Source organism: Lygodium microphyllum, chromosome 1 (genome assembly GCF_053477565.2).
Source record: "Lygodium microphyllum isolate KBCC chromosome 1, Lygodium_microphyllum_v1.1.10, whole genome shotgun sequence".
In the NCBI taxonomy this organism is placed as follows: domain Eukaryota; kingdom Viridiplantae; phylum Streptophyta; class Polypodiopsida; order Schizaeales; family Lygodiaceae; genus Lygodium; species Lygodium microphyllum.
This window is the reverse complement of record NC_141135.1, coordinates 143,687,887-143,704,090: the sequence shown is the minus strand read 5'-3', so window position 1 is coordinate 143,704,090 and position 16,204 is coordinate 143,687,887. Positions and strand designations below refer to the sequence as shown.

Sequence of the window (16,204 nt, the reverse complement as noted above, 5' to 3'; positions counted from 1 at the left end):
AATTGTAACACACTTTCGATGCGACAGACCTTGGCCACTTGCACTACTATCTTGGTATATAGTTTAACACAGTTGAGGGGAGCAATATATTATGATAGTCTAATTATATTGGACAACACCTTGAGCATTTTTAGATGCAAGATTGTAAGCCCCGATTGAGATAGGCCACAAGTTTACACTTAAGGATGCAGAAGATCCATTTGATGCTTCTCTTTATCAACAAGCTATTGGTTATCTATTGTATTTGTCTAATACTGTAAACGCCCCGAACAACGTAGTATGCTTAACAATTATGATATTCGCTTGTTTTCGAGACTTAATATAAAAGAGAATGAACACTTAAAGCTGAAAGTGAAAATTACTCACAAAATTACAGCCATGAAAATGTAAAGGTAATGGAGACAAGATTGAGGGTTGAAGATGGGCAACACCCCCCCCCCCCCCCCCCCCCCCCCCCCGAAGGAATGTATTTCTGCTCAACCCAAGTCCCTTAGGGAAGAGCTCAGTTACAATCAACTTGAGAGTGAGAAGAAGTAATTCTCACTCTCACAAGATCATGCAAAGATGTACAAACACACATGCATTATCTATTATGCAATGATAAAAACTGATTTCTTTACAGTATGAGAGAAGAAAAAGGGGAATTCAGCCTTTCTCCATCGTTGATCAGCAGTACATGGATAGGGCTTGCTTCTTGTAGCTAAAATGGAAGAAAGAGCTCAAGAAGGAGGTGCTGTAATGAATTTACAGGCTTGCTGTCTTGTAAAACAACAGTGATAGAAGAGAGAATATGGAGGAATTTGATAATGGAGAAGTGGGGGATGATGATGGGGATGGATGGGGCCAGTTTCTGGCTATCTGTGGGTTCTTTACATGAGTTTACAGCAAAGAAAAATGATGTTGAATGAAGAAAAACGAGCTCTTATTTATAGGAGAGGGGAGAGCTAGTACAAAAGGGGAAAGTGGAGTAGCACAAGACAAGTGTCCAGCCACATGTCATGAGATGTGACAAGTGGTGGGACACTTGGAAACTTGTGTGACAAGTGTCTTGACACTTGTCTCTTCTCTATGGCCTTCCTTTTTGGGTTGAATACTGTCAAGAATAGAAACAACCAAATTTAGTAAGCACAGTCAGAGTACAGAACTTACTATTTTTAGAATGACATCCCTATTTTTTAGGACTAGCATTTTTAGGCTAATTCGAGGCTCCTAAAATTTAGGGATCTCCTAGAATTTAGGGACCCCCCAATATGGGTATCATATGAAAGCTTTTTCCATGTACATCGCAAAAATGGTATCCGAATCTTCATGTGACTTTCCTATGCAAAGAAATGTGCATTTCAAGCTTTTAGCCCACACATGCACATTATACAAGCATTTCATGATCATGCCATCTTGTTGATTGTAACTGTCTATTCTGGTGGATCTAGCCCACACTTCAAGGCATCAATCCTTTCTATGTGAGAGTCTAACCCTGATATGCGTGAGTTCTAGTCACAGGCGCCCAATCGGGTCATATACGTGGAAGTGTGAACTATCTTTTCTCTAACCCACCGTGTGGGTCCACCATAACCTGTGACCACTCATCAGTGGCCAGCTCCAATGCACTTTTCTTTATATCTAATTAGTGCAAGGGAAATCATTATATAGACAAATTAATGAAAAAGGATACAAATTCTGTTTCTATAGAGTTGTGACAGCCCTCTTGCTTTTATTCAGCTGTCCTCAGCTGAAAAGCTTCTTGATATTGCTGTAGAATATTTGGGTAATCCTTCATGAATTTTTCATCTACCCACTGTGCATCTGTTGTGGGTAGATTCTTGAAATTTAGTAAGAATTTTCGTGTCACAAGGCCACTTCTCGTGGTTCGATCCTTGAGAAACAAAATCTTTTCAGGTTCCAAGAGTTGCTCTGTTTCTTCAACTTCTGGGGGATCTTCAGTAATGGGTTCCTTTGGTTCTGGTCCTATGTAAGGTTTTAGCAAACTTACATGAAAAGCGTTGTGTATTTTCCAATGAGCAGGAAGCTCAAGTCGATAAGAAACTTCATTTATTTTCTCAATCACTTTGAAGGGTCCAAAGTATCTACTGGAGAGCTTTGGAAAAGATGAATTTTGACCAGAACCTTGTTTGAGCCTGCTTTTATCAAACTTTAGCAAGACATATTGACCTTTTTCAAAAGCCAAAGGTCTTCTTCATTTATCTGCTTGCTTCTTTTGTCGCTCTTGGGCAACTTTGATAGTGGCTCGAACTTGATCCATTGCGGTTTTTAAATCTGAAGCAAACTCATCGGCAGCAAAAATCTTATCTTTAGTGCGAATAATTGGAGGAGGAATCACTTTACCCTGTACTATTTCATTTGGAGCTTTCCCTGTGGATGAGTGCACTGTATTGTTGTAAGCAAACTCCAATAATGGAAGATATTTCTCCCATTGTGACTTATGTTCACTAACATAAGCTTTCAACATATCCAAAAGAGTGAGATTCATCACCTCTGTTTGGCCGTCAGTTTGAGGATGAAAAGCTGAGGAGAACTTTAAAGTGGTTCCCAAATTCTCAAATAAAGCACGCCAAAAGTTACTTGTGAATTTGGAGTCTCTATCTGAAATGATCTCAGAAGGCATACCATGTAATCTGAAGATATGTTGAATGAAAAGTCTTGCAGCTTGTGCGGATTTCAATGTTTTATGACATGGAATAAAATGTGATTGTTTGCTGAATCTATCAATTATGACCCAAATCATATCATGACCTTGAGGTGTTCTTGGAATACGTGAGATGAAATCCATTGTGATAGATTCCCATAGATCTTTGGGCACTGGAAGAGGTTGTAACAATCCTGGAATCTTCTGCCTATCATATTTGGATTTTTGGCATACCAGACAAGCCTCAATGAAGTTATGTGTATCTTTTCGTAATGTTGGCCAATAAAAGTAGCGCTCAATTGCACTTGGAGTGGCTGCCCTCCCTCTATGCCCTGCATAAGGGGGTTCATGACTTTCTTTAAGCACCTTTTGTCGAACAGGAAGAGTGACACAAAGGCGATTGTTCATGAGAAGGTAACCGTCTTTGATGGAATAATCTGGATGAGAACCTCCTTGCTGTAAATTTGACCAAACTGCTGTAAAATCAGTATCTTCATCATAAGTATTCTTCATCGTTTGAAAATCTTCATGATGAGCCATTGTAATAGTTGCAATGTGAGGCACTCTAGAAAGTGCATGAGCAACTACATTTTGTTTCCCTCGAGTGTACATAATTTGAAAATGAAACATAGACAAGAAATTTTCCCATCTTGCATGTTTCTCCTGCAAATGCTTTTGAGTCTTGAAATACTTCAAGCTTTGATGATCGGTAATTGCCTAAAAGATAATGTTTCCATATCTTTAAAGCATGAACCACTGCTAAGAGCTCCTTTTCATAAATGTCATACCTTTTCTCTACATCATTTAGACGGCGGCTTTCAAAGGCTACGGCATGGCCTTCTTGATTTAGCACTGCACCAATACAATCACCGCAAGCATCTGCTTCCACCACAAATGGTTTTACCAGATCTGGAATGATAAGAACAGGTCCAGAAGTAAGAGCTGTTTTCAGCCTTGTGAAGGCTACATTCTCTTTTTCCTTCCATTGGAAAGAGATCTTCTTCTTTGTAAGGTCATGAAGTGGAGAAGCCATATGTGCAAAATGCTTGATGAAGCGGCGGTAATAAGAACATAAGCCAAGAAACGATCGCACCTTATGTACATCACGAAGATGAGGCCATTCTTGGATTATCCTGATCTTTTCAGGATCCATCTGAATCCCTTCAGAAGAGATGACATGCCCAAGGTAATTTATTTTATGCATGAAAAATTCACTCTTTTTACCATTTACCAAGAGTTGATTTTGTTGTAGTAATTGTAGAACAATTTCCAAGTGTCGATGATGCTCCTCTTCATTCTTGCTAAAGACAAGAATATCATCAAAGAAAGTACCGACATATTGTCGATGCTCTCTAAAGATGCGCTCCATCATTCGATTAAAGGTGGCTGGTGCATTGGTTAATCCGAAAGGAACCACCAAGAATTCATAAAGACCATATGAAGTGCGGAAAGCAGTTTTGTGTACATCTTGTGGTATTACCCTAATTTGATGGTAACCACTCTTTAGATCAATGCGGCTGAAAACCTTTGAGCCTCCTAGACGATCCAAAATGTCGTCAATTCTGCGAATAGGAAACCGATTCTTCACAGTGATTTTGTTGAGGGCTCGATAATCAATGCACATCCTGAATGTGCCATCTTTCTTTTGAACAAGAAGAACCAGTGAACAAAATGGTGAGCTACTTGGCCTAATTAGCCCACGGTTGAGTAGGTCTTCGACTTGCTTTCTGATTTCTTCTTGTTGAGGATGGCTCACACAGTATGGTGCTATATTAGGAGGAGAACTACCCGGGATAATATCAATATGATGGTCTTCTGGACTTTCTGGGGGAAGCTAATAAGGAAGATCTTCCGAAAAACAATCTTTATACTTTTCCAAGAGCTGAAGTTGCTCTTGGTTTTCAGCATTCATATTATCTTTTACATCAGTGACATAAAGCAGACAACATTGAACACAATCCTTAATTGCTCTAGAGACTTGCATATGGCTTACCATAGGTATGGTGTCTCCAGAAACTCTAGCTTGGATCTCGTACTTCTTGCCTTTTTTGGTGAGTTCTACCTTCTTTTTCTGAGAGAAGATGGTTGAATCTACTCTATGATTCCAGGGCATGCCAAGAATCACATCGCAACCATCAAGGTCTCTGATATAGAAGGTATCTTCGTCACTGTAGCCTTGAATTTGAAACTTGAGCTTGCCAATGTAGGGTATCACAGTCTTCACTGTGTCACCTTCATCAGCATTTAAAGCTTGGCGAACTTCTGCCGGAGTGTCCATCTCTTCGTTCTTTAATCCAAGCTCTTTAGCTAATTGCAAGGAAATGATATTTTCATTTGCCCCAAGATCTATCAAGAATAGTGCTTGCTTACCTTGCAACTGTCCCCAAGCTTTTAATAATTTGCGCGTCTCTGGAGTGTGAGTTGTGTTTGCAACTACATCACTGATAGCATTGATTTTCACTGGCGACTTAGGCTTGTTGTCAGAAATCTTGCTTTGTCCCTTGTTTGGACATTGCTTTGCTATGTGGCCTGTTTGTCCACATTTAAAGCACTTCCCTTCTTTCATGAAGCGTTGCTATTCTTCTTCGGAAAGTTGCTTTGCTTGTGGGTATAGATTGGAGCGAAATTGAGGAGCATTAGGAGGTGCATAAGGCTTCATCTTCTTTTGATTTGATGGCTGCTTTTGCCACTGTTTTTGTCCTTCATTTGGGGTTGAATACTCCTCATTATCAGCTACTCTCTTCTTATCATGCTTTTGGAATGATTTGTTGCCATTGTGCTCCATTTCCCATATCTCAGCATGGTCAATGAGTTCCCTGAGACTAGAACAATGATAATGATTAAGAGCAGTACGAAGTTTAAAATGCAAACCTCCTTGAAACTTCCTAAGCTTTTCCGAACTACTGATCTTCTTGAAATGTTGAACCTTCAAAAGTAGCTCCCAAAATCTCTTGATATAGTCACCAAGTGACTCATTTTTCTTTTGCCAAAGCCGATCCCATTCCATTTTTACATCTCTTTTGAAATGAACAGGAAGAAATTGGCTTTGTATCAGGTGAACAAAGGACCGCCATGATTTTGGGGCAGCATGATCATATTCCAACCCCGTCCACCAAGTATGGGCTAAGTCGGTTAAATGTAAAGCTGCAAACTTAATCTTTTCTTTTTCTTTATACTTGTCACGACCATACAAAATTTGAAATTAACGAATAAACTTCAGAAGAAGATCAGGATTTCGGGAACCATCATACATACTGAACTTGATCTTCTTTTCAAGTTGAGATAGTGACTTAGTCTTCTTCTTCTTCTTATGCCTTCGTCCATGCTCAGATCTTGAGGTTGAAGATAATGAAGTGCTTGATGGGGATAAAGATGGAGACGAGGGTGAAGAATGTCGACGCCTTTGACGATGATGAGGTATTCCACGAGAAGGGTGAGACTCTTCATTACTAGAAGAGGATCCATCAGAATAGGCGCCAGATGACTTTGAAGAAGAGGATGAGCTTCGACGCAATCTCTTTCTTTGTCTTGAAGTAGAATGGGACTGCCTCTTAGAAGTAGTTGGACTTCTTGATCGGCTCCTTTCATTGGTATGGCTTTGTCTCCTTGAAGTAGATGGTCTTCTTTCCTTGAATTCTTTGGGATTCTCAACTTTTTCTAGTTTGAGAAGTTGCTCACGAATTTGTTGATTCTCCTCTCTAAGACTTTGAATGGCTTGAAGGATAGCACTCGATTGATCCATTGAGACTAAAGAAAAAAAATATGCTCAAGCACTCAATGCAAGGGCTGAAAACAAACAAACTTATAGTTGTAAGCACTACCAGTGTTGGGGGTGAGGACCGAGCCAAAGCTCTGATACCACTGTAAACGCCCCGAACAACGTAGTATGCTTAACAATTATGATATTCGCTTGTTTTCGAGACTTAATATAAAAGAGAATGAACACTTAAAGCTGAAAGTGAAAATTACTCACAAAATTACAGCCATGAAAATGTAAAGGTAATGGAGACAAGATTGAGGGTTGAAGATGGGCAACATCCCCCCCCCCCGAAGGAATGTATTTCTGCTCAACCCAAGTCCCTTAGGGAAGAGCTCAGTTACAATCAACTTGAGAGTGAGAAGAAGTAATTCTCACTCTCACAAGATCATGCAAAGATGTACAAACACACATGCATTATCTATTATGCAATGATAAAAACTGATTTCTTTACAGTATGAGAGAAGAAAAAGGGGAATTCAGCCTTTCTCCATCGTTGATCAGCAGTACATGGATAGGGCTTGCTTCTTGTAGCTAAAATGGAAGAAAGAGCTCAAGAAGGAGGTGCTGTAATGAATTTACAGGCTTGCTGTCTTGTAAAACAACAGTGATAGAAGAGAGAATATGGAGGAATTTGATAATGGAGAAGTGGGGGATGATGATGGGGATGGATGGGGCCAGTTTCTGGCTATCTGTGGGTTCTTTACATGAGTTTACAGCAAAGAAAAATGATGTTGAATGAAGAAAAACGAGCTCTTATTTATAGGAGAGGGGAGAGCTAGTACAAAAGGGGAAAGTGGAGTAGCACAAGACAAGTGTCCAGCCACATGTCATGAGATGTGACAAGTGGTGGGACACTTGGAAACTTGTGTGACAAGTGTCTTGACACTTGTCTCTTCTCTATGGCCTTCCTTTTTGGGTTGAATACTGTCAAGAATAGAAACAACCAAATTTAGTAAGCACAGTCAGAGTACAGAACTTACTATTTTTAGAATGACATCCCTATTTTTTAGGACTAGCATTTTTAGGCTAATTCGAGGCTCCTAAAATTTAGGGATCTCCTAGAATTTAGGGATCTCCTAGAATTTAGGGACCCCCCCCCAATATGGGTATCATATGAAAGCTTTTTCCATGTACATCGCAAAAATGGTATCCGAATCTTCATGTGACTTTCCTATGCAAAGAAATGTGCATTTCAACCTTTTAGCCCACACATGCACATTATACAAGCATTTCATGATCATGCCATCTTGTTGATTGTAACTGTCTGTTCTGGTGGATCTAGCCCACACTTCAAGGCATCAATCCTTTCTGTGTGAGAGTCTAACCCTGATATGCGTGAGTTCTAGTCACAGGCGCCCAATCGGGTCATATAGGTGGAAGTGTGAACTATCTTTTCTCTAACCCACCGTGTGGGTCCACCATAACCTGTGACCACTCATCAGTGGCCAGCTCCAATGCACTTTTCTTTATATCTAATTAGTGCAAAGGAAATCATTATATAGACAAATTAATGAAAAAGGATACAAATTCTGTTTCTATAGAGTTGTGACAAATACATAGTTGGATATTCAATTTAGGGTTTCTCAATTGGCATGCTTTATGCATAGCCCTAGTACTACACATTGGCAAGTAGTGAAACATGTCTTTTATATCTTAAAGACACTCAGACATTGGCCATTTTTATCCTAAAGGCACTTCTCTTTGCTTGCAAACATTCATACACAATGATTGGGCTAGTTGTCTTGACACGTGGGTGTCCACTAGTGGCAACTCTTTCATGCTCGGTGATTCATGTATTTCTTGGTTGAGCAAGAAGCAGTTTATAATGTCCATTTCTAGCTATAAGGCTAAATATAGGGTAGCATTTGTAGCTACATTGGAATATGTATGGCTTAGACACATTTTGATTGATCTTTGTGTGGGATAGTAGTCACCCACTCCTATCTATAGTGATAGTTAGAATGCCATGGCAGTTGCATGGAATCCAAATGTTTCATGCTCACACTAAGCACATTGAGATGCATTATCATCATGTTAGAGAGGCTCCATGCAAGGGAGATTGACTTGATTTATATTCCTATACATGAAAACTTGGCAAATGTGTTTACAAAAGCTCTCTCTAGAGAGAAGTTTAAAGCCTTTCATAAGGCTCTAGGCTTGATACCATTTGGCGGATTGATATGCCTATTTCCAATATACATTCAAATCATTCACTTGAGGGGGGTTTGTTACACTTTTCACGCTTCTCCACAGTATGAATACTCCCTTATCCATTAGCACTTTTTACCTTTTAGTTGGAGAAAGGTTTTTCCTTGTGTGAACACCCATCATTAGGTATGGTACTTAGTACCTTAGGGATTCTACTTTCATATCATTCATAGTGGATGTGACTTTAGGGGTTTTCCTTGTGTGAACACCCATAATTAGGTATTGTACTTGGTACCTTAGGGATTCTACTTTCATAAAATTCATAGTGGATGCGACTTTCCAGTTCTCTATTCTCTCTTGCTATTCACTTGTTCACTGTAACTGTGAGTGTATGTGTGCTATTGAATCCTAACCTAATAAGTTGCATGATTCTATGCCCCATGAAGATTGCTCTTTTTGGAAATACTAGTAGAAATATGAATGTGGCCTCATTGAGAATCTAGGTTGTATTGCTCACATTTTTCTTGAAAAGTAGGAACTTAGTTTTGTTTGGTGATAGGCTCTTCCACCCTGAACAAGTAGATAACTTTTATCTACTAAAATCAAATATATTAGTGGGCTTTAGAGGATTATGCAAAAAAGCCCAAGTCTTCGAAGTGAGTTACAAGGTCCATAGCAATTAATGGTAAGTTCTTATACTTAAGATATAAAGCTAGATACTTTTATACAATTTGCCATAGTGTTGGCATTATGCATTAGTTGAAACATTCTACCATTTTCTTTCACTCTTCAAACATGCTTATGTACGACTACTTGATAGCTTGGTTTTACCTTGTCATTGTTGAAATTGGCTTTACCACAACATTATTCACGTTCTCATTTTATTGTAAAGATTGTGTTACATAATTTCAGGTTGCCCTACTGAAATGTGTGCAAGAATTGAGAACTAAACTAGATGAACAAATTGATCAATATTCCAAGGTGAATACTAACTCATTTTTTCCTCAACATTCATGCATGCCTTGACCATGATAAAGAGGTTGAAGTTCATGTTATACAAATGTTATTGATAAGTATATATGCTATTATATTGCCAGAAATTGATAATTAATACAATTTTTGATAACACCTATTTACATGATTGATTTAAATTGTGCAACTTTAGGCATTGTCAAAAAGTTAATCTATAACATCAATATTACATGCATAAATTCTTTATCAAGCTGCACAAATTGCTATTATTGTTTATTAGTGATTTAGTAATAACAAAATTAATTGGCTCCACCATAAAAGTGAGTTTGAAATAAGATCAATAATGATGACCTTTTGTAATAGTACAACTTGGAAAGACTTTAATTGCACTTGTGAACTAGAACTATTCTCATAATAATAAATGTGACAATAGGCTTCTATATTATTTGATATAAAGAGGTCACATTATAAGTGATTACTTTTTGTAATGAAAGAGTGTATTCAAGAAGCAACATTCAAAGGCGATTAGAGCTGAGCTTAGACCTACTTGTTCTTGTGTAGCCATGTGAAAAGTTCTAGCAGCCTTCTTCCAATGCTATACATTAAATATACATGTTGAAGGTTATAGTAGTAGCAACCACATTTCACTTAGAGATAGAAATCTTAACATTTATTAGCTTCACCCCCATGATTCAATAGAAAATAACAAATGTTATTGAATCATCCAAGGTTTGCAACTAAACTAGAAAAAGTTATTGATCTTCATAAGTATAATAAGTCTAGTATACATTATAGGATGGGGTATATGGAGGATAGAAAAAGCTTTTGTATTCTTAATTGTTATAGAGAAATCGCGTAGGTTATCACTTAAGTAAAACAAAATCATGAGAAATCAAGGAACAAGATAAAGAAGATGATGTTGAGTCATGCATGTTTATGTAAATCTAGCCACAGGCAAGTTAGTGAGCATGTATTTGTCAAGTCTTGGTTGTTATCCCCATTACATCATGTGAAGAGCACTAGCATGTCATTTTTTAATTTAGATATGAAGTTGTAGTAGTAGCAAGGGTAATCTACTTATAAGAGATGATTCCTCACAATCATGCACTTGTGTATCCAATAAACTTTCCTTTTTTCTTTTGATTTTATAGAAGCAACAATATTCAATAGTAAGAACACATGCACTTTTAGGTATTTGATAGATGCAAAATTTCTTTGAGATTCAACATAGAGTAGCCATGGAGTGATTGTGAAAACGAAACAAATCAACCCTATACTTACAAATGTGGAGTTCTAGGTGTATGATAGATGAAAAACTTCTTTGAGATGCAATACAGGATAGCCATAGAGTGATTGTGCAGGTGAGCAATTGATATTTTGATGGGCCTAAACTTATTTGTCAAGTAGAGCCAATCAATATCTCTTCTACTAATAGCCTTGACTAAAGGTGTCATTAGTTACAAAAAGCTAGATATACATGACTATACATACAAGTTTTTGAGATAGAGAATATAGTTAACACTTATGGAACACCTCAACACATTGATGCCCCCAAACAATAGTGAGGGAAAAATCAAAAGTGAAGTGGTTGGATATAACATGAGAGAATGAACAAAACAACAATAGTGCTAGTGATAGATAAGGAGAATACCCAAGAGAGCAAGGTGGGAGACTTGTAAGAATGAAATAATGGATGCTATGATTATTAGGTCTTAGATCTAGTGAATTATAAACTAGTTGATCTATAGTCTAGGACATCACAATTAGCACAACTATTAGCAAATTGTTAACTTGTTTATGAAACCAAAATTCTCTAGATTTTGATCTTGTTCTTGGCCTATTTCTTTGTGCCCACAAGAACTTTAGTCTTTACTATCCTTTTTTTTTTTGCTATATTACTTTATATCCATAACACTCAAACATTGGCTTTTGGTGTGAAATAAGGGGGTAGCATTGTACCTCATTTAGATATGGATGTCCTCAAAGACAACCTTTTGGTGTGTCTAAAGAAGGTTTTAAGTGTCCTACAAAAATAGGCTCTCATCAAGCCATGCTACTATTTCAACCACATACGTATGAGCTAAAGGGGCACTTGTTTTTTGATATCAAGAACCTTTTCATCAACTTAGTTTTTTTTTTAGATACCTCACTAATAACTCTGGAATTAGATAGTGGATTATCACACAATATGTGTATTTCAACTAGAATGGAGTCCTATAAGATGATTCAACTTGTAATTGGAAGGTTTAAGGGTCAAGTGTATGTATTATATCATAGTTTGCATGTGAAGGTGTTTAGAAAAGTTCATTTATTTCTGCTATGATATTGAACTACTTGACCCTCGTGTAGTAATGAAATAAAGCTACATGGTTGAGAGGTAAATCAAATCTTACACCCCTGTTTTCTCTTTCCTTTAGAGTTACAATGTGATTGCTTGTGAAGGAGGGCTATTTGTGACTGCCATTGAAAACAATGTTGATAACAAAGCTATGAATTGAGTTCTCTATCCTCTATTTTCCTCCATCCTTTTATCTTCAATTTTAATGTTTGTATATCTTGATATGGCTGGAAGGAGGAAGTGGTTGCACTTTGCATTGAAGCTTACGAATTTTTGAATCTTAATGTGGAATGGAAGGAGGAAGTGGAGGAGTAGCACTTTACCAAAATACTTGCATCAAAGCTCATATGTATCTTCTAGTTGGCTAGCAACTTGGACTTGTAGGAATCATTACCAATTTCCATCAAAATATAGAAGAATCCTAGTTGTAGGGTACAAGCCTTGTGGATAATCTTGAATTTTTAAGACAATCTCACAAATCTTGAAGAAGATAACAATAGTTTATCATGTGTATTGCTTATCAACTTTCCTAGCATGCTTTTATTGAGCCTTTCAAATGTCTTGCCCAACCTATTTCAACATTGAAACCATGTTAAGAATGGATTGGACCACCATATGTAATGACTACGTATTACTCTATGTTTGGGATACCACAATTACTAATAACTTGCAAAAAATTTAATGCTAAAGTATGTGTGGTTGAGGATTGAACAATATCATTGATGGATTGCTCATCAATGGTATGTAATCCTTCTAAAGCACTCATTGATCCTTAAGGGATTATTGTTCTCTAGTTATCATTGTCTTTCATGATCTCTATTTGATAATCTATTCGAGGATGGAAAGCTTATATTAGGACCATAAAGTGTGACTTTCCAAAAGGAATTAACACTTGATATCAACAATTTATATGATGCTTTGTGGCATGCCATGCAACTTGGACACCTTGATAGAAGAAATGGGCAAGCTCCAAAGCATGTGCATCTAACTTAGGAGTGCAAGTGTGCTTGGTCAAATCTATTCAATGAAGCAATCACTCTAGAAGCATCTTTTTCATAAGCCACCAACATTTTTTTAATATGTACTCCCAATGTGGCTCCAAAATGCGTAGTAGAGCAAAGTTTCTTGTTAGCTTGGATGTATCGATTTTGAATTTTAACACATCAAACAATTCTTCCTATACCTATGGATATCCTACTTCATTCTAGGCCAAAGGATTGTGTAGTTAGCTTCTTAATTGTTGGCTCCTCACCATGATTTTTGATGAAGAGTAGAGAAGATACAAGGTCCTTCCATAGGCATACAATATCAAGTCATCTCTATAATGAAAGAAACACCCTCTTAACATTAAATTCCAAATGAACTTTACTAGAGTTACTAGATTGGCATGAAGTGATCTGATTGTAGTGTGGCTATGTTGAGTCTCAAATAAAAAGGAAGAATAAATTGCCATCAATACAACTATATAGAATACATGTATCGTTCTAGAGACACTACAAACTTAGTGTAAGTGAGAGCCTTTGGCTTTGAAGCTAGCTCTATGAAGTGAAGCTTGTAGAGATAAACATGATGAGAATAAGTAGAAGAATTACCTAATGCAAGAGCCTACAACCCTTGTAATACTTCTCAATGAGGCTTCCACACCAACCTCTTAATCAACCTATAAGTGAGAAAGGTAATCCCACACATAGTAACCTATGAGTGAGAAATCTAATACCACACATAGTACTATACTTTCTTTATTCCTCATGCTTGCTAGAAAGGATAAATAGACTTTCTAGACTTTAGAAAAGTCTAGTTAACACATGCACGACTGGTGATAGAGATGAAAGGAAAAGAAAGTGATTTATAATATGTTACTTGCATCCACATTCTTGCATAGCCTATTTAAAGGCTACCTCTTTCACTTTCACATAGCTAATCAATTGTATTGGGATCCTTAAAGGTGATGGTGAACTTTTCTACCAACTAGTGATCTTAAGTGAGGTTTTTGAGAGGACCTCTATTGACAAAAAATGTGGCTATTGGATGTATAGTCTCTAGATCCCATCATCCCAAATTGAAAAGCTCGTATAATATGCTTCTATGAAAAATTGAATACTTGTATCCACATTCTTGCATAGCTTTTTTAAAGGCCACCTCTTTCACTTTCACATAGAGGCTAATCAATTGCATTGGGATCCTCAAAGGTGATGGTGAGTTTTTCTACCAAACTAGTGATCTTAAGTGAGGTTTTTGAGAGGACTCTATTGGCAAAATATCTTGCTATATTGGATGTATAGTCTCTAGATCCCATCATCCATAGTGCCCTAGAGAAGTACCAAGTCATGACATCCCAAATTGATAAACTCGTGTAATATGCTTCTATGCAACAATCAATATATTCCTTCAATCTTTGTCTCCTTTATTTTGAACAAGAAAACTTGGGGGATTGAGGGTTCTTCTAAATTTTCTTGATGTCCTTGAGAAGGGAAAGGTGAATCAATATGCTTATTAGTTTTTTTATATGGTGTATAAGAATGGTTCTATCTTCAAACCTTATACTATGTTTTAATTTTCTTTGGCCATGTACCAAAAGATGTTCAAATCTTAAAACTTATTTTGGTGTTTTCTTGAATTAATTAATGTTTGTATGGTGTATAAACATGGCTACCCTCTATTTGAAAATCTTATATTGTACTGCATTATTTTGACCATGCATCAAAATTCTTATATCTTAAACTATATTTTTGTGTTTTTGGCCATGCATCAAATATTTGCATAAGTTCATCCCATGTACCCATTGTATTTGTTTTTGAGCTTATCATGAAGAAAACAATATTCAAATGAAGCTCATTATGGATAGGCCTTCCTATAATTTTAGACCATTTTCTTGAAGTGGCTTTCTCTTCTCCACAATTTATTACTTCTATACATACTTATTCATTAGCATATAAACAACTTTCGGTTGTTATGTGCTAAAATATTCTCAATGTAACTTTTCATAGTACTAGTTCTTGGGACCACCAACAAATTGGATTAATAGAGGATCTTGCCATTCTCTCATATTTGTGTTCAAAAAAATTGTATTTCATCCAAAACAAAATTTGGCCTTCTTCGTGAAGAAAATGGTGCAAAGACTCATATGATGAACTCCAGTCTAATCATTTTCTTATGTATCTTTGAGAAGCAAAAATGGGCAAATGAGTACCACCCAAAGAATCTCCTTGCTTGAGAGATACTAGCAGCCATGCTGTGACAACTCTTTTATATATTCTCTCATATATGATATGATAATGTGCAAGAAATCTATTCTCAACAATCATATGCCTGTTTATTCACATGTCTCACTCAAACATGCATGCATGCACACATGAATATATATGCATGCACATCCATGTTATCAAATTTATTGATGGACTTGTGTATGGATACACACAACATATCTCATACCAAAGCATGAATATGATTTTATTAATCTTTTAAGGTTCTTTGTGTATGTGTATATATGATGTGGTATGATCATCATTTTTAAATAGGTTTTATGGGATAATAAATTTCTTTTGTGCTTTTATAGGTGAAACAACAAAACAATATAGTAACTACTCAAGTCAAGAGTAGCTCACATGTGAAAGGATCTAGTAGCACCATTGACAATGTGCCTATTCATCATGAGGTGGAGAAGATGATTACATCCCAACAATGCCTACCCTCAAATAAGGGTGCTTTAGTGCATTCAAACAATGGTTTAAGGAAAGTTCCATCATCCAAGGAGACGAACAAGTCAACCTCAATAATAAGAAAACATCTAGAAAAAACTGCTATATCTCAACCTAGCAACATTAAGCATTGTCCTTTCCACCCTCCAAAGTTGCAATCATCTATTCATACCAATGTTGATTTCAAGCCTATCATTAAGAAAATGAAGGAATTGGGGCAAGAAGTGCTTTGTGAGAACATGATTAACTCATCAAAAACTTCAAGGGAAAAGAAAAATGTGTTGCCTTGGCCATTCAAATCTATGAAAAAGGATTCCAAAACATGATACCTACTTGTAAATTTCTAGATGAGTTGTTAGTATTTTTAATCTAATTCATTCAAATCTAGGTATGCTCAAGTTAGGTAGCACATGCAAGCAACATGCAATAAACAACATATGGCACTTCTCAGTATCTTTCATCCAATATAATAAATCTTAATTCTCATCATGCACTCTTTTCAATACCTTTTTAATTGATGGGCATCAACTACATTGCTTCTATACTAAAATTTAACTTTGCATGAAGTAACCATAATGTCACATCATACATATTTTATAGCAATTAAAAATTTGGATTAAACATTTAGTGGGAGTAACTAATCT

At 36.7% G+C, this 16,204-nt stretch overlaps 1 protein-coding gene across 2 annotated transcripts in view; it reads left to right on the top strand.

The window, feature by feature from the left end:
* The window catches only part of LOC148041765 (uncharacterized), a 39,244-nt gene extending 23,253 nt beyond the window's left edge, over window positions 1-15,991 (top strand). Inside the window, exons 2-3 of one of the 2 annotated variants that reach the window (XM_087682258.1) lie at window positions 9,465-9,533; window positions 15,419-15,991. In XM_087682258.1, the coding sequence (XP_087538384.1) occupies window positions 9,465-9,533; window positions 15,419-15,886 (537 nt within the window). In that variant the 3' untranslated portion in view covers window positions 15,887-15,991. The remainder of the gene's footprint in view (window positions 1-9,464; window positions 9,534-15,418) is intronic. The other variant, XM_087682262.1, reaches the window with a different exon arrangement.
* The last annotated feature ends 213 nt before the right edge of the window (window positions 15,992-16,204 follow it).